At 48.7% G+C, this 19,056-nt stretch overlaps 1 protein-coding gene across 2 annotated transcripts in view; it reads right to left on the minus strand.

Annotated features, from left to right (window-relative positions):
* LOC101913677 (store-operated calcium entry regulator STIMATE-like) overlaps positions 1 to 17,949 on the minus strand; it is a 35,419-nt gene extending 17,470 nt beyond the window's left edge. Inside the window, exons 1-4 of one of the 2 annotated variants that reach the window (XR_008747753.1) lie at positions 17,743 to 17,949; positions 3,767 to 3,815; positions 2,717 to 2,812; positions 577 to 698 (exon numbers count right to left, since the gene is read on the minus strand). Coding sequence is in view for 1 of the 2 variants with exons in the window: in XM_055807934.1 (XP_055663909.1) it covers positions 577 to 698; positions 2,717 to 2,812; positions 3,767 to 3,815; positions 17,743 to 17,851 (376 nt within the window). In the remaining variant the exon portion in view is untranslated. The remainder of the gene's footprint in view (positions 1 to 576; positions 699 to 2,716; positions 2,813 to 3,766; positions 3,816 to 17,742) is intronic. The other variant, XM_055807934.1, reaches the window with a different exon arrangement.
* Between the last annotated feature and the right edge of the window lie 1,107 nt (positions 17,950 to 19,056).

Here is a 19,056-nt window from a genome sequence, read left to right on the forward strand (position 1 = left end):
TGGGGGGGTTGGTTTTTTGGGGGAGTTGTGGGGGGTTTTTTGTTGTTGGTTTGGGGGTTTTGTTTGTTTGTTTTTAAATCGGCTGGCAACCTCCTTCCCACCCCCAAACCCCACAAGCCATTTGAGAACTCCATTCTGGGACCAGGCTCTGTCCTGCTGACACCTACTGCAGCTCAAGGCAAATGCAAGAACAACTCCATGTTTTGGATGGAGAGGCTAGTAAAAAAACCAAACCAACCCACCCTGACAGAACCCCACAAAAGTCACCACCACCAGACCCAAACACCTGAATTTATCATATGCCTGTCCCTGGGTATATTACCTACCCAAGGAAGCGTTCAGCCTTTCATCACCACCCTGCTAGGCTCAGGCACGCCTGGCAGGAACCTGCGACCTAGCAATGTCCCAGCATTTAGCACGCTGATGGCCACCACGCTCCACCAGCTCCTTGGAGGAGGGATAAACAGCAGCAGGCTGATTACGTGTTTTATCCCCAAACTAGTTTGTGTCTTTTTCCTCTCCCCATTCATAGCAGGGAGCAAATGAGCCACCCTGTGCAGAGCAGCCAACACCTACCATATTCTCCAAAGACCAGGTACGTGTACTTCTTACGCTGCACAATCCAGGAGGCAACTTTCACGCCAAGCCAGATCAGCAGCATCCCCAGTGTGGCATCGAGGATGAAATTAATAAGGTAGCTAAGGGCAAAGGAAAAAGTCAAGTTTCAGTTGTGTTTAAGTCTTATTCAAAATCTTCTATTTCAATATGGTAACTTGTAAAAAAACCCACCCCAAGATTTAAAAAAAAATAAAAATCCCCACTTAAAAGAGAGAGGAAGTGAACTTGTACTATTATTGGATTTTCCTATAGCCTTACCAGCTATTTCTTAGTTTAAAATCCTGTTTAGTAGACCAGGGAGTAGGCTTCACCAACTCTCTAGCATTGCTCATTGATTCAATATAGCATTAAATCATTCCTGGGCTACCCTTCCTCAGGAGTTACTCCCAGTTAAGGAAGGCTTTCCACCTGCAGCACCTTCTGTTCTTATCAGGATGAAATCCCAAGTTTCAGGGAAACTGAACCAAGCATTTCTGGAATTTCATACATGAAAATGGAAGTTCCTTGGAACTGCAGCTGCTCTGCAAACTGTGTGGCAGAAGAGGCAAAAAGTTCATTAACGAGCAGCTGCAGGAGGGTCCTACGAGTAGTGACACACTGAGGGGCAGGATGTCCTGGGAGAGGTGACAAGCCCTGGCTCAACAGCAGGCATCCCGGGGTCCCCAAAATCCTTCAGTTCAGGGTCCCCACTGCTGAGCACGGAGCTGAACCCAGCCCCACCGGGAGATCTGGGCTCCATGGGTTTGCTCCACAGGATGTTTAAACCTTGCTAGGCAGAGTGCCAGAGGCAGGAGACATGCAGGGACCTTCTGGGGATTGCAGGGTCCATGCTCTAATCCAAGGCTTGGTATTTTAACAAACTCCAGAAGAAAAAGCAAAAAAATAATTGCACTCAACTAATTTTTCTGGCCAGTTTTCCATTATTGGAATATTTTCTGCCACGTCAGGCCAGATTTCCACAGCATGAAGAAAAAACCGAGCACAGAGCTACAGGAACTAACATTTCTTTTTCTAGAACTCGATACTGCCTCTGGATAAAGAGGCTGAAAAATAACAATCTGCTTTTGATATCCACTTTGAAAACATGACATTATGTTTTCTACATCTAAAGTCTCAGACTATCTTATTACAGTTTCAAGCTGCTGAAATAGGAGTACTCTGATACAAACATGAGGCTCTGGCGATTTATCCTGGGCGGGACACACAGCACATGAGCCTCCAAGCCCAGGGACAAGGCTGTGGAGTTTTAAGCTGCCTGGTTCAGGATGACAAGTCCGGTGGCACAGGGAAATATAAAACACACATTAAGGAAAAAAAAAAAAACCAACATAAAAAAATATCCCTGAAGGGCACAGCATAGGCATGAAAAGGTTTATTTTAAAACACTGTGTTTAAAAAACAACAATAAATCATTTAGAGGTTATATTTAGCCCCAGCCAAATTTGTGCCTGTTCAAAGAAACGTATCAAGGTGTAGCACTTCCATAGAGAAAAAGGAGATGAGCCAGAAGGTTTTCAGCAGCATTTTGAAGCCTAGAGGAGTTTCTCAAAACAAGATAAAGTTAATTCTGAAACTAAATACGTAGCTGCAAAGTGGCTGGTCTGAAGTATAGGTGGCACATCTACATTAAGTCCCAAAGCCTGGCTTAGAAACCCCCCAAACAGGATTACAGGAATACGTGTGGTAGGTGCAACTAAATATAAAAATAAAATAAAATGTTCCCACATTGGACAAAGGCCTTCACCCACACAGTTCGGGAAGCATTCTCAATACTGCTTTGAGACCAATCAAATTGCAAAGTCTCGTGTGCAAACGGCATACTTAACAGTTGCAGCTGCACAAGACACCATTGCACTGTTTACTGCAGCTTTTTGCCAACACATTTCAAGGTGCATTTAATCATCAGAAAGCATGCTTGCACTGCTGCATCTCCATCAGAGCAGCAGACTGCAAAAAGCAGAAGACAAAACAGGCTCAGCATGGTTTATCCCCACACAGTGCACATAGTGCTTCAGTTTCTACCACGTGTGACATTTTCCAACATTCTTGCTTCTTTTTACGGATGTAGGGCATGAACGCCAGCACCTCCTGTACTTACAGAGAGCAAGGGTCCTCTTCAGTGAGATCCGACAGAAAAACATTGGCAAAGTGGATGAAGAGTGCACCTATTGCTTGCTTGGAGGTATCATAAAACCTGGGGGGGGGGGGGGGAAGACAAAAAGATCTGTGCCTTGGAGCACCAGCAGCAGAGCAGTCACCCAAGCAAAGGTCCTGCATGGATCTGCCTTCCTCCAACAGGCATTCCTGATGCCCAAGGAGCTGTACATGGCAAAAAAGGGGAAGTTTGGCCAACTCCAAATACTTTAAAAAAAAAAAAGCTACCATTTCAGCACGTAGCTGCTCTATCTTGCAGATGTTGCTGCGGGTTAAACCTCAGCAGTGCAGGCAGCTCACGCTCCCGCACACAGCCCAGCTGCCGCTTCTCCAGCCAGCAGCAGGGGCAAGGAAGGTATTCAGCTACTCCCAGTTTTTGCACCCATCTGCAGGGAATTGGTTTGAATTCTTAAAACTGTTTTAGAGGAAGAACCAAACTGAGCAGACACTTCATCACTAACGTCAGCTGGTAGATCCATGCTGCTCAGCCAGCCTGACCACACGCTGATCCCAACCACACACCCATTCCTCTCAGCAGGCTGCAAATCCTGCAGCCCAGGGCGGCTTCGTAGTGCCTGAAGCCACCAGCGATGCCCAGCTCCCTCCCATCAGCACACAGCCAGACACCTCGCCCAGCCCACGCCTGAGCTGGGCCAGGCAGCACCAAAGTGATTCGTTGAATTTAAGAACAAAGTCTGACCCTGTCTGGGGGAGAGCCCCATGCAGGTACGCCAGGGGACTGGAGGGGACCGTAACCTCTCTGTTCAATCACCTACAGTAGAAACAAGCTCTTCTGGAGGAGCTCGGCAGGGAATTTTACTTCTAGGGAGCACTGGCTGCTTTATGGAGGCTTCCACGGGAAGCAACAGCAGAACATTTCATTTAATGACTGAATACCATGCCGGGTACCCAAAGGACCTAGAAGATTGTTAGTATAAGAGAAAATAGCATTACATATACATGGTGTTTTCAAGCTCCAATTTAAAAATCTCACCATATCCTCCAGGGACGCCTCTCTTCCTTTGGTTCCTTAAATCGTTTCACTGCGAAGAAAATTAGAGAAGTTACGTTCATCAGCAGAGCTGAACCAATACACGTGTGCAGTCTGCAGCTATTTTCAATGCAAAGGCAGTCAAAAGATCTAGGGGACCCTCAGCACTGGCCAGCCTAAAGCTGAGCAAGGCCAAAGGACCTGGCTTCAAACTAACCAGCAACAATGCATGCCCTCCCGGGTGGAAGGAAGAAGAGAAGAGGTGTGGGCTTCTGGCATCCTTCGGCAGCAGCATGTTCATGCCATGGAAGTGACCTAAGGGAAGCTAGGGAGGGCTCATCACTACCAACAAGCCTGAATAATTCTTCCAGGCAAACTGAAGTTATGGTAGCAACAGTAAAATGATACGGCCCAAGAGTCTGTTAAACTTTTGAGTCACAGCAGTGCAATAAAGCCACCTCCTCCTTGCAGCTAACAGGACCAGAGGACCTTTGAGAAAACAGGACCTTGCAGATAACTCCAGCATAAAGGTACCAGTGCTGCTGCCCAAAAGCCTGCGAGCTGGCATGGCTCCAAGCTTGTGCCAGACTAGCATTAAAACATTATTTCATTACACAGTAATTCACATGCCCACTGGCTACCTCTGTGGAGCAGTACTCAGACACGTGGCTTCAGTACCACCAACTATATGCCTAAAAAAAGATACCTGAAGCAACTCTTTTGCCCTTGAAAACATTCAAGGTCAGGTTGGATGGGGCTCTGAGCAACCTGGTCTAGTTGAAGATGTCCCTGCTGGAGCTCCAGCTCCCATGGGACTCAATGGGCTTTAAAGGTCCCTGCCAACCCAAAATATTCCATGGTTCTTTAAGTAAAGTCCCTCTGGCCAGAGAGGGGTTTGCTCCTTGCAGCCCTTCACACCTGTCCTTTTCTAAGGGGTCCTCCAGTGCTGTCTGTTGTTGCAGTTGCTGCCCTGAGCTTTCTCTAGTTACTACCTGGAGATAAAAGCAAGTTGGATTTTTACCTAGTTTTGCTCAGAGTGGGGACTGAGCATTGCAGAAGCATTTCAAACGGTCCCAGTTAGTTTGCCAGGGAGATCTGATGCTCTCCTTGGGTTCAACCAGCTTTTACAGGCACAACAAATAGAAGCTGCTAACGGAAACGTACCAAGTACCACATCCCATGGAGAAGTCATTTTTGACTGCTTTGCTGTCACTCCAGCTAGGAGTCTGTTTTATAAAATACCAGGTAACAGGCCAGCTCTTCTCCCTTCAAACCTGCAGGTACCAAGGCTCTGGAACAAGCAGACCTGGAAGAGGCTTTTCCACTACATTAGATTTCTTAATTAGACTAAAAAATACCACCAGAAGCAAAGGGCATTCAGTGGACTGACTTGCTTTGCAGTAAGGCTTCTAACAGCTACATTTAGAGTTAAGACCCCATCGTTAGGGGTGCTGCCTCCAAACCTCAGGCAGACGCAGATCCCAGACCTTGCCTCTGCTGCTGGAACCACTCTCCTCCTCACCAGTGCTAATGAGCCTAAGAGGGAAAGCAGGTTAAATCTGCCACCATCAGTTCCCAAGCATACTGCCAGCTTAAACAGGATTCAGAGGAACAATGAGCTGTGACTTTTTTTTTTTTGGGGAAACGGGAAAAAAAAACCAGTTATTCAGTGCATCCTCTCTAACTTCTGAGAGTCTGGCCAGGGATGCTAACAGAGCAGCTGCTTGGTGGTGCCACCTAGCAGTGAAACCAGGAGCCTGAAAGCAGCAGGAGACACAGGCATGAACCACTGTGCAGTGTACAACCCTCTCAGAGAAACCACCCCAAGAACTATAAGCATTAGCGACCAAATCCTTCTGTACATCCCAGCCATGCCTGGATCACTGCCACGAGTACCAATGAGCATGCAGACTGCAGAAGCCCAAAGAGACCATCAGTTAATTTTATCATCACTAAGTCTCCGCCTTTGGGAGCCCTGTACCCTACTCTGCTCCTTCAAAAAGCAACCAAAACCCAGAACAGATACACACCCTTCCACTTGTCGCAGCTATGCTTTCTTCATCCCCCCAACAACATGTAATCTGCCACTGCCTTCATATTTACAACCAAAGGCATGTTTCACTGCTGCCAGTTCTTGGCACATGAGTATGCTTCCCAGGGCAAGTTAGGGATGTGAAGACAGACAGGAACCTAAAGTGGCACAGATAGAAGCAGGGACATCAGAGCCACATGCTCCTGCCTGCTCTCTAGTGGGGTAAGGAGATGCGCTTCTATAGGCAGTAAGGAAACTCTTGCCTGTGGGAGGAACAGGGCACAAGCAACATCCCTGGTCCATTTTAGATCACTAACACTGCTGCTAAGGCCAGCATAATTTGAAACACAGCTTGGTATCCAGCACTCTGTTTCCAGATTTACACTCAACCTGCTAGTCTTTCAGTTAATGAAATTGCAGAGAACCGAATAGCTTCTGTCCAAGTGAAAACTGCCCTTTCAGAGCCAGGGACTGAGCTAATTCAGGCATACCACAGTGTCTGGTCCCATGGACATCCTATAAAATACACACAGGGAATCTGAATGACTCTGGTTATAACCTGAAACAAGGCTTCTTCCTCCCCTGCTCTGTGAGGAAACACACAGCTTTGACAGCACAACTCATACAGGCTCCATGTGCCAGAAGGCTGGGAAGAAGCCCCAAAACATTAGCTGGATACAGCAGATTTCTAAGTAAAGGGCTCTCTGCTGTTCTGCATCTCGACAGTAATTAACTGTTCTGTTCAGTCCAGCTGTACATGAGCTCTCAGCCTGCCAGCTGGAGCCCTACCACCTGCCCCAAGGGACAGCCTGGACTCATTCCCCCAGGAAATGCCTTCCTGGTCCAGCCTGGAAGGATGCAGGAACTTCCCTGCCAGGAGCCTTGACTTTTCAGAAGTACCGAAAAGACGATCCACCTAACGCCAGGGCTTTGGTCAGGCAGAGTTTTCAGTGCCACTCTCAAATCCACAGAAAACCAGCACTCCAATGACCTGCTCTACTACCGCCATTAATGCGTAACAAGGCAGCAGCCACATCAAGTTACACCAGGCATTGCTGCAGCCATTTTTGTCCTGTCCCTGTCCAGAAAAAAAGGCCTGTTTTCCCTTACCTAGCTGAATCCCACCACAAGAGATCCCTGCAGCAATGACTCCCGTCAGCACCAACAAGGTCTATCATCACTGCTGCCCTTCAAAGGGCCATTTGCATTTCACCCACCCATAAGCAAGAGACCCATGGACCAACCAAGCAGTTTAAGCGGCCAGAAGTATTTAAACCAAACCTGGTAAGCTTGCTCAGCTCACCGGGCAGAGCACGATGCTGCAGAGAAGCTGTTGGAGGGGTCTGCAAGCCACCAGGCCAGCCAGCTGACCACTAGCCTGACCACAAAAGCACCAGGGATGATTTTCATTATTTTCCTAATGAGAAGTGACATATTATGTATCTACAGCCACTCAGGCTAGAAACACAGTAATTCAGTGTGATAAGATGACAAGTAAGAGGTAGGAAGTTAATGGTGTAGTGCCTTGTTGAACACAGCTTGTCATGCCTCATTAGATTTAAGAGAGTTACCCGAGACTGTGTAATTATCAGAGACAGTAAAACTGTTGTATTAAAGATAAAAGCTAGTATTATAGAGAAATAATTGACTGCTTAATAGGGCATTTACTGTGCAGAGCTGCAGCAGGCTGTCTCCAAATGAAACCAGAAAATCCAGCCAAGATTACCAGAGCTCAAACAGGCAGAGTCATTTGGTAGCTGTGACCCAGAGGTTAGGGGTGATGTTAAATCCACGTAAGTTGCACAAGGTCTTTGGAAACTCAAGGAGCTGATGAAGCCCTCTTCGAAGCAGCACTGTTCCTTTTGTGCTTTGGGAGGACAGCACGGCTCTGGAGCCACAGGCTGAGCAGCAGCTGCAAGTGTCCCCCTCCTCTTCCAAGCCCTGCTGAGAGCCAAGCCATGACGGGCACAGCCACGGGCTCAGCTGCCTGAGGTTGGAGAACGGCTGACATCTCCTTTGCTCTTCTCAAAACATGTCTCAACTCACTGGAATCAACTCAGTTTTCCACTGGCCATAGGCATGGGTTTGCTACCGTGGCTCAGGCAGATCAGTCCACCCTTCAGATTTATTTTAAGAAAGCTGTGCATGCTTATGCATGCATCAAGCAAAGAAGAAACGTGTGATAGTTTAGTTCTAGCACCTACAACCAATTAAATATTGAGTTTGGTGTACAGAGCTGCATAAGATGGGAGAACGCCCCCATCCAATTGGACTCAAAATAAGACTAGTGTGTATTGGGTCGACACCAGAAGACACTAGGAATTTGACAGCACAAACTGACATCTTCCCAGCAGCTACCAGCCACAGCATTGATTTTAACTGCTTCCCTCCTCAGCTTTGTCCATGTGTAAAGCCAGCTGGCTTTTGCAAGGAAGCAGCATCACTGCACATCTCTACAGTTCAGTGATCCTCCCAAAATGCCCGATACCCAGAAGCCTGGTTAGGACAGTAGTCCGGGCTGCACCACAGGCCAGGAACGCACAGGTCCCCCAGCTTTCAGGTGTACAGTTGCTCCTCATGGACCCACATGCAAGTCACTGCTTTTAAGTCTTTAGAAGCATGCTATACACACACAGTAAGGACCCCTCATCTCATTTTGTGCCTCTTCACACCATCACTAAACAGGAAACTAGTTCTAGCTCACGAACCTTTAGATATTCCCCCTCCACCCCCATTCCCCCCACAATCTTTCTAAGGGGAAGAAAACACCAGTGGAAGCATAGGCAAGCTTTCAGACAAATCTCTGAAGTCTAAAAGCAGCAAAGAACCTCAGAGCTGAATACAGGTTGGGAACAATTGCTCCAAGGTTGTCTTCAACTGAGGAAGCCTGAGAAATCAACCTGAACTCACATTTCCACTGGCAGTACAAAGTCTGAACATCTGCAGCACATTTAAAAGCAAGTCCTAGCTGGTGTCAACGACCTGCTGAGTTGCCCCTTTTAATACAGGGCAGAACTATCTGTGCTGAAAAGCAGCATATCCGAGAGCTGTGTCAAGTCAGCTGCCTCTGACAGCAAAAATACATCCAGTGGTGCATACTGCTGCCGCAGAGATGCTACAGGTTGATAGGAGATACTGGGTGAAAAGCAGCTGAACACCCCATGTTCATGGCTGAGGGTACTTGTAATGGAGCTGGATGCTAGAGCAAGCACTGTAAAAAAAAAAAAAAGCTGCTAAATGGAGGAAGAACAAGACTGCTTGTCCAGGTTCTTCCTGCAGGACCCAACCCTGCACTGCACCTAGTTCAGTCTGATCCTGAATTATTCAATTTACATTTCAATAAACAGTGAAGTGGGTGGATGTCGGCAGTACAACAGTTCACACTGTAGAAATGCACTTCCTTCAGAAAGGCTTCAAAGAACAGCAAAGGGAAGCCTCATGAAGTCCCAACCTGAAGCACACGGGCTGCTCCATAGCCCTGCTGCAGCATGGAGTGGAAGGGCTGTGTGCCCACTTACACTTGCCACATGGTCCAAAGCATCCTAGGAAAAAGCCGGGCAGGTGGGAAGACAACACTCCTAGAAGAGTCAGGAGAAGGGAACCCAGATCTATCCCATTAAACAGAAGCAAAGCACCACCGAGACAACTGCCTGCCTTCCTGAGCTGCTGTCCCCATCACTTACCGCACTCTCCCTACCTGGCTCCAGTTACTGTAGCACAAAAGCCATGAAGTCAACCCAAAGGGGAAGGAAGACAAGTGACAACCAGACACAAACCCTGCCTGTGGCTGAGAAAGGACAGCGCAGGAAACAAAATACTGCCAGGCCCTTCCTCTGCAGTCAACGACAAGAAAGATCATACACACTCAGAACTCCCTCAGGACCACCAGGCTGGGTGGAAGCTGGACATCTGAATAAGAACCTGTGAAAGGGGGGGGGGAGGACGGACGGACACAAAAAAAACAGTTTGGGAGGAGAGTCTTTCATTAGAGATCTGTAAACAGTCAGAAAACTAGACGATAAAAGCTCAGTGACAGCTATGCTCACCTCCACCCCTCCCCCAGATTAATAAGAGGTAGACATTGACTGTGGTGTTTTCTTGATGCAGTAGAAAGGGGACAGCTTTGCCTACCCCAGACACATGCCCTGAAGCTACCCAAGTCTGCAGCAATACTGTTCCACGGTATACTTTCATTTTTAAACACATTCTCTGGTTATTACTGTCAATTAAGACAAGGACAGCAGCAACCACCCAATTGCCCTGTGCTGTTCCTCACCCCATTCCTGGTGGAGCACTCCTGCATGTAATGTCCTCCCCGCATTCCCCACCAACCCACACCACAGTCAGACAGCTCCACTGTAGATGCGTGCATCACCACAGGTGCCTTTTACCCCTCTTGGAAATAAACCCCCTCATTTAGGCAAAATTAGCTGCAGTAGCAACCAGCTGCTGATCAGCAAAACAGACTACCAAGTTTGGTTTCTACAAAATTCAAGGGGGAAGCATTTCTGTAGGAGAAGCTTAGTTATGCTTCGCTGACAGTCAGACCACCTCCTTGGTAAATCTTATTGCAATCAACCAAAGGATTCAAAAAGGTGAGGTTTGGGAGGGAGATGTTGAGTCAAGGGACAAAGCTTTTAGGACATACATGATTTACAGGAGATGCAAGCCTGGCTGTCCCCACCTCCCGCATCCCAGCAACAGACCCAGAGGATGAATACTGGAAACGAACCTGATATTAGAAGCACGCAGAGAAAGCGCTGCAGCATTAATACAATGAAATTGCGAGTGGCCCACCCAAAACAACAAAAAAAAAAGCAAAAAAAAAAGGCACTGCAATGCCCAGAACTTGTTACATCATCACTGCTTTTAAGAGAGGGGCTAGCTAAACTGCCTACTGTAAAGCCCGTCTCTGGGCTAACATCACACCAGCAAGAGGGTTAGGACTTTTTTCTGGCCCTTGCAGAAGAGAACTCAGAGCTACTGGACCAGAGGGGAAACAGCAGCTCTTTCCCTGCCCAACCTCCATGTTATTTATAGGCAGTACAGTCTCCAACAACACATTTCAAACTGGTTTGAAGGACACACCTTTTCCCAGGCTTTTTCCAAGCTCCAGGCAGGAAAGAAGCCAACATGCAGGATACAGAGGCCAAAAGCCTGGGGTCTGCACTATTCTTAGCCTGAGTATGCAGCTACTCAGACAGCCTGACCCGAGACACAATGGGAGGAAGCAGCAGCCACCGTCTGCAGAGAGCAGCCAACGCGCTGGCGGCGAGGTAAGCGCACGCCCAAGCCAGTGAGGCTCTGAACACACATGCTCCATCAGCTCATGGAGTAGCAAAAGCCTGGTCAGTGGTTTAAGGAGACAGATTCCTAATAACTTCCACACTCTAGTCTGCCCTGGATGTATTTAATCATTCCCTCCCATCACCATTGTACCAATCCTTCAAGAACGTAAGCAGCCGCCGCCAGACTGGCAGGGGGAAAACTCTAAGGAAGGAATAGGAATGGGAGAGATGTTCTAGGTTATCCTGGATCTGCAAGAGGTGAGGCAACAGGTGAGTATACAGACTGAACCAGTTCCTACTGAAGATATCCAGCTATTGCTGAGCTATTCTACAGTGTCTTTGAGATACGAGTTTTTCCTGGGATAGAGTGCTGTGCCTTGCAGGAGGAGTATGCACGGACAGCAGGTTAAGGCACTCAGGAAGCCCTTGCTGGGGCAATGGCCCAATGCAAGGCTCTGCATGGTGCTGCACACTGGGGCTCCCAGGCTGATGCAGGTGGACCACAAGAAAAAATAAATAGTTCTGCTTTTTCAAAAAAAAATAAAAAATGAAAACCCTAAAATACTTGGACCTCTTTCCTCCCTGAGATCTCACTTAACAGCTACTCCTCTCCCCTTTCTTGTGCAGTTGCTGACATTGCTTAGCCCACCTGTTCCTAGTCCCCACAAAAATCCAGTCATCTGCAGATCTAGTGCATGGGAAGCTCTGGAACCCACAGAGCAGCATCACCTCCCTGTCATCCGCCCTGCAGAGACATATCAAGAGCTTCAGCTGGAATATTCACTCATCTCGGGACCTGAACTGCCCAAATGAAGGCCACGTAGTACCTTGGTATGGCTCTCAGTTTTAAGCTCTACCCTATGTGTCATTCCTGCACGGATTTTTACAGCTGTCATTACAGCCAGGTGCCAGGTGCTCATCAGCTAGTTTTGAGACAAGCACTAGTCACACTTTGCACACTGAGAGGAGGGCATATGTTTGATGACACGGGAAGTCTTACAGGAGACCTGGGCTGAGGCTGGGCTCCAGCTCAAATACCAGGGGTGTTGTTTAACTCCACCCCAGGGCAGGCAGTAGTGGCTCTCTCCACATAAAGCATTACTACATTTCAAGCCAGTCCCTTGAAAGATGGAGTTTAGACAAGGAATGCTTTCTCTTAAGACTGTGACATCCGAGATCATTTGTTGCAGCACAAACAAACCAGTAGGCTGCAACAAGGCTTTACCGTTGGTCAGATTCTACTGTCTGTGCTGTATCTCCTGCCTCCAGAGGTCAGACCACACTGCTCCTCCTCCATCCAACCCCCTCTCCAAAATCCTCAGGGCTATTTAACCACTTAGCAGGAACGAGATACAGGTGCACATCGTCCATGTCAATCAACCCACTGCCGCTGAGGCAAGGCCACAGCTGTGTGTTATCAGTGCTGATCAACCCACTGCCTTCATTCCTCTACAATTATTAAGAGAGCACCACCTGAAGAATGAAGTGATGCAGCTGGGCTGGTAGTTATTGTTACAGTCTGTCATAGACTTTTCCTCAAATGCTGTAAAAAAAAAGCTGGTAATTTAGCAGACTCCTCCTTAAAGCTTTACTTTCTCCACCTCTTAATTACAAAAAAACCCTAGTTTCCCTGTAAAGTTTCCCATACAGTTTGAAGTCACCTGTAATATCAACTGTTCACCACATGTTGCAGAACCAACTCAGCAAGGTGCCTGGTAGCCCTTGGGTTACAGGTAACTTTTGCTGAAGTTTAATTCACCAGCTAATTTCCCAGCTCATCAAACCCATCCGTTCCTTTGGAAACCAGGAATCCCACAGTCCTTGCCCAGCAGGCAGCTTTAGGCTCAGCGTAGCTGTTCAAAAGGCAACTTCCAAGAAGAGGTCAACGTAATCAACAGCTGAAATTCAAAAGCTTTGTAGAAAGCTGCATGCGACTTAATGAAGCACATCAAGTGCTGCACACACCTTCCAGCTTACAAAGCACAACGTGCATTTTCAAGCTCGGCAAGTTTTCAGATGTACTGAAGCAGAAGAAAACCATCTTGAGAGTCCTGCCATACCTAGCTTTTTGCTTAACCCACAAATCCACATGTAAATTAACTACTGCAGTCTGCAAAGCCCCATGCTCCACACCTCCAGAGACACAGTTAACCTCTGTGGTTTGGCTTTTCCCTGGAGGGAAAAGCATCTGCAGTCGTGAAGTTGCCATTTAAATACACACGTGGGTGAATAACCAAAATCAAACACAGTTATGCAGCTCTACCAGAGGAAGCGAAGTCAGCAGAGCCTGTCTTCGGCGTGGTAAGCCTGTAGCGCTTTCATGTCCTGGTCAAATTGGTTTCAAAACAAAATGGAAATCTAGATAGATCAAGTGCTCTACCATTTATTTCTTCTCTTTCCTGGCACGGACTCACACTCTCAGCCACCCTCATGAGAGATTTCCAGTGTAAGAGTCCAAACACATCACAGAAAGCACTCGGGATAATTCTGAAGCATAGGAACAGTGCAACAATTCAAACTACATATAGCACCAAGCCTGAACTGGTCACTGGGGCAGGATCACAGAATGGTTTGGGTTGGAAGGGTGCGTTAAAGGCCATCTAGTCTAGCCCCCCTGCAATGAGCAGGGACACCTTCCACTAGAGCAGGTTGTTCAGAGCCCCATCCAGCCTGGCCTCGCATGCTTCCAGGATGGGGCATCTACCACCCCTCTGGGCAGCCTGTGCCAGTGTCTCACCACCCTCACTGTAAAAGAGTTCTTTATATCTAGTCAGAATCTACCCTCTTTTACTTTAAAAACATTACCCCTCATCCGATTGCTACCGACCCTACTAAAGAGTCACAAAAGGTTGCTGAAGTATGATTTATCTGGTGGAGATGCGCACCACAGCTTCCACTAGTCCCTCTCAAAGTTCAGACACTTCCCTACACAAGGATGCCATTTCCCACTTTCAGTAACCAATTGTCCACCATCCAAGAGAAAAACACACTGGAAGGCCAGCTGGTAGGTCAACAGAGACCGGGAAAACAGAGCAAGGAGATACTTCTTACGGTCTTTACCAGTAGTTTTCTACCACAGTCAAGAGCCACTGCTTCTTTTACAGTCAGTTCGGCAGACTCCTATTCTGTGGTCCTGCCTTCAGGACAGAGTGCTTGGACCAGTGTATGAACCATCCCCCTAGCTGCCAACAGAGCACCTCCTCCATCACCAAACCCTCCCTGGGGGGGGTCACGCTGGGGTCCCTACCCCAAACAGCTCTGCCTTCTTAGGCTAAGCTAGAAGGCAAGATGTGCCAGAAGAATATATCCAGCAGTGAAGTGCAAGAGGAGAGATAAGGGGACGCTGCTGTCACATTAGACAGACTTAAGACATTTTGAAAAGTCAAGCTGAAAGCCAGGTTTCACTGGGCGAAGCAGGCTATGGAGCTTCACCTGCTACAGCTCTCCTCACTGGGCAGTATGAAGTCGCTCCAAGAGAAAGCCTGTTTTGACATCTGTAGCACAAGTGCTACTAAACCTTCTTCAGGAGCTCAAGGGTTGTCATGACTTTTTCAGGAAGAGAATTAAGTCTTCTTAGAAGTCCTCCACACCATTTGTGGTAGAAAACAAGTACACCAGCTCCAAGGAAAGTTTCTTCCATTCACAACAGAGAAAAAAAAGATCCTTTAACACCCAAAACCTGTTTCTCTAGCACTCCAGTTAATTCACAAAGGCGGCTACAGCTCAAATTTCTGTAAAAGATCTCCATTTCTAAGTGGCTTGCTGTCCAGGGTGCAAGCCTGTATAACTTTTGCTAGTTAAGCTTTTGCTAGCCCCTTCCTCAAAAAAAGGTTTAAACAAACAGCAGCAACTTGCAGGAACTCAAGCCTCAAATCACACCCAGCATCTGCAGCTGAGATAACTGAGTGGAGAAAGCATGTTGCAGTTGAGTGATGATCACGGCAAAGCGTTACAGACTACTTCAGATGGGATTGCACAATTATCCACACTCCTCAGTGTCATGACCTCCCTAAGGGTAAGTTCTTGCTCAGGAAACTGGATTGCCACACGCACACAGCTGTGAGGCTTTACTGCCTCTCAAGTGTTTGTGCCTTAATTCTTGTAGCAAGTGCCCCTACAGCCAAAGTGCCTCCAAAGCCACCGCAGGCAAGTGGGAAGGACAACTCATTTAATTTGATTACCAAATAGAGCAAAGCTGCAACCAGAGCAAGCCCTGGACCATCTTGGAATTAGCCTTGACCACAAACTTAAAGTCCTTCTTGCTGGAAAAGCAAGAGAGGATTTGTAGGCTCAAGTGAACTCTGTCCAATCACTACTGCTGATGGGAGTTGACAGACATATTAACCACACTAAACAGCTTCCCTGACTCCCCGCCAAGGCTGGCCATCACTACTTCTGGGTTCTGTTTTCATCACACAAACGACCCATCTCACATAACCCGCAGCAATGGGGAGCAACCACCCCACACACCCCATTCAGACAATCATGCAAGACTAAATTTCTCCTCCTTTAGGTTCTCCTACGAGGTTGGCAGGAGAGAATCTTTCCACAGCCCCAAGAAACAGAAATTTAAGGACACAAAGTCTTTGATAAAACCACAAAACTTTATCCTTCCTGCAGTGGGCCACACTTGGGACCCACATTCTGGATGTACGCTCTGTGAGCGCATCCCACGCACACACACCTGCAAACCTTTGCAGAGCACCATGTTACTGCTAGTTTGAGTTCCTCTAGATGCTTTCAAGTGCTCTGAACAGCATCTGCACAATTTGGAAGTCTTACCTATTCAAATTCAGGTGCCTCTATAGCCAAGTTGAGCTGGCACTTTAAAGTAGAAAGAATGCAAAAGTCACTGGCTTGCATTCCAATAGGAAGTGAATTTCACTCACTGACCTGTAAGACTGAACAAGCTAGCCTGCAACATCCTATTAAAGCAGAAATGACAGACACACAAACAGAAACACGCACCCAGGAATGTCACAGTACTGAAGGAAGTGCCATCAAAGAAGGGCTGACGCTGACTGCGGTGACATTGGTGTCCCAAGTTCTGGATGAGCCATCCACCTGGGACTTCCTGACTTGATGCTGGGCTGGATGGAGTTAAGATGCAATCAAGGTTCCCAGGAACCTTTCTGATTCTGGACACACATCACCACCAGCTCAAGAGGCTCCCATCCCTCCCAGCTGCTGGAGCCTTCTCCTCCCCAGGAGGCTGACAACTGAACGGGCCATGTGAACAGCCCAAAAGCTGCTTCAGAGCAAGTTACTGCCTTATGTAAAGTCTTTGGTAAGCCCACTCAACCGTCCTGGGTTAAGAGTATGCATACAAACAGCCCGCACATCTGAGCAAGCCTCCAGCTAGGTGTGTGAGTGGGCACAGATAAGAAACAGCTGGGGTGAATCAGGGACCACCAGCCCAGTTGCAGCCAGAGGAGGTACCGCGGTTGAGATCCCAGGGCTGTAAACACATCTGCTTTTGGGGTCCCAGCCAGCCGTTCCCTTCACAGCCTTAGTCACTGAGCAGATTCACAACGAAACCGCCCAGGATCAGCTTTCGGTTTCTCCTCATTAACAGAGAGGTTGTTAATGTTCAAGGAAATCTTTGCATCAGGGGGAGGACAACAGTTCACCCAGAGCTGATAATTTGCTAGCAGGGGTTATGCAGCCTTCATCCACAAGAGTATTTTGATATGTTTAACTGGTGTCCTTGATTTTACGGGACACCCCATGGAGCTTACAGCACAGTTAAACGCCCACACGCACATCACCATGGGGAACACACACACACAAAATTAATCTGCTCTTACTGTCAATATTTGGTGAAACACAAGCAGCGAAGCGTTGCAACCGGGCTATTCCAGCTGGAAAAAGCTATCGGATATCGCAGGAAGAACTTGTTGCAGTTGTCCCCGGCAGCTTGGTGTTAACCGCAGCACTGGAGCCCTTTGAAAGCAGTTTCCAGAAAGCAGAGAGGGGCAAGCGAGCCTCAAAATCTGCAGCTAGTTAGGCAGAATACTTGGAGGTTTCAGCTCACTGTCACCACAGGCTTTTAGACAAGAAAAACAGACCGACTGCTGGCATGTTACTCAACTCGTGCTAAACCACTTAACCCAAAAAAGAAGGCACGCGCACGTTGCTCCAAGTCAGACGCAGCTGCAGCACAAGGCAACAGTAAATTTTGTCGGGTCTTTCAGACTTAGTGTCCCCCACCTTTTGACACTGCTCGGCTGCTTTCTGTCCATACCACCCCTTCACGAAAACACTCTCCCACCAACCTCCTCTCCCCAGCCTCCCAAGTGCTAGAACTTTACGGTTTGCGCAAAATTAAAGAAAACAACATCACAGCGCAATTAAGAGCGGGTTACTCTAACCCAGCCGCACCGTAGCCGACACCCGCCCTATTTTTATCCGCTTCTTCCTCGTAAACCCCCCGCTCCCACCATCAGCTTTCGCGCATCATTAAAATTTTCCAAGTGACTGAGCAACGGCTCCCGCACGCCGAGTTTTAACAGACGGGACCGCAGCCGCCGGGGCTGCCCTGCCGGCAAGCTGAGGCTGGACACCGGAGTTCTAAGAAGCAGCCGGCAGCTGCCGCCCCCCAGCCCTGCACCCCGCGCCGGGCTCCCCCCCGCCGGGGCCCGCCGCCCCCCGGTACTCACGCATGAGGGTGCTGAAGGCGCACAGGGCCAGCAGCGACTGCAGCAACACGCCGAAGCGCCCCAGCAACGCGCCGCTGCCGCAGCCGTGCGCCCGGCGCGGGGGGGCCATGGCGGGTGCGGAGCGATGCAGAACGGACCGGAGCGGCCCCGCCGCGCACAAAGAGCGGCCCCCGGCCGCCCCCGCCCCGTCCGGCCCCTGCCGGGGGCGGCCACACCCGGGGGCGGGCGGGGCGGGGGTGGGGCCGGCGGGCGAGGGGATGGGGATGGAGAATGAGAATGAAGATGGGGACGGAGGATGGGCACGGAGGATGGGCATGGGGATGGAGAATGAGCATGTGGATGAGGGTGGAGATGAGGACTGGGATGAGGATGGGGATGGAGGATGGGGATGGAGGATAAGCATGTGGATGAGAGTGGGGATGGGGATGGAGGTTCTAACAAGCCTTTTTATATATTTCTTAAGAATAGGTATCTGTACATGATTGGTTCACTCACAGACCATCAGTTCATGGTTGGATGGCCTTTTCTCTGCTACATCTTTGATACACTTCTTCTACTTGCCCATCTGGCAGTTCCTTACCTTGTTGGCTCAGCTCTTCTCATGACTTTCCCAGGCTCTTCAAGGATACATGGATATCTGTTCAAGGCTAATGTTAAGCTCGTATTCTGATCCCTTGGACCAGCTGAGGTTTCCCACATGGGGGTGCATATGGAGGATGGTGGATGAGGATGGAGATGGAGGATGTGGATGGGGATGTGGATGCAGGATGGGGATGGAGGATGAGGATGTGAATGCAAATGGAGCATGAGGATGAGGATGAGGATGGGGATGAGGATGCGGATGGCTGAGAGAGTTGGTGCTGTTCAACCTGGAGAAGAGAAGGCTCTGGGGAGACCTTACAGCCCCTTCCAGTACTTGAAGGGGCTGACAAGAAAGTTGGAGAAGGACTTCTTACAAGGACATGTAGTGATGGGACGAGGGGTTTTAAACTGAAAGAGGGTAGATTTAGACTGGTTATTAAGCAGAAATTCTTCCCTGTGAGGGCGGTGAGGTGCTGGCAGAGGCTGCCCAGAGCAGCTGTGGCTGCCCCATCCCTGGCAGTGCTCAAGGCCAGGCTGGACAGGGCTTCGAGCGACCTGGTGTAGTGGAAGGTGTCCCTGCCCATGACAGGGGGGTGGAACCAGATGACTTTTTTAAGGTCCCTTCCAACCCAAACCGTTCTGTGATTCTATGGGGATCAGGGTCTTGGCAGGGTTTGAGGTTCTGGGTTAGGGAAGTCATGGTGAGGTTTGGGGTGCTGGGTCACAGGGGTC

The sequence above is a fragment of the Falco peregrinus genome, chromosome 6 (genome assembly GCF_023634155.1).
Source record: "Falco peregrinus isolate bFalPer1 chromosome 6, bFalPer1.pri, whole genome shotgun sequence".
NCBI classification, from domain to species: domain Eukaryota; kingdom Metazoa; phylum Chordata; class Aves; order Falconiformes; family Falconidae; genus Falco; species Falco peregrinus.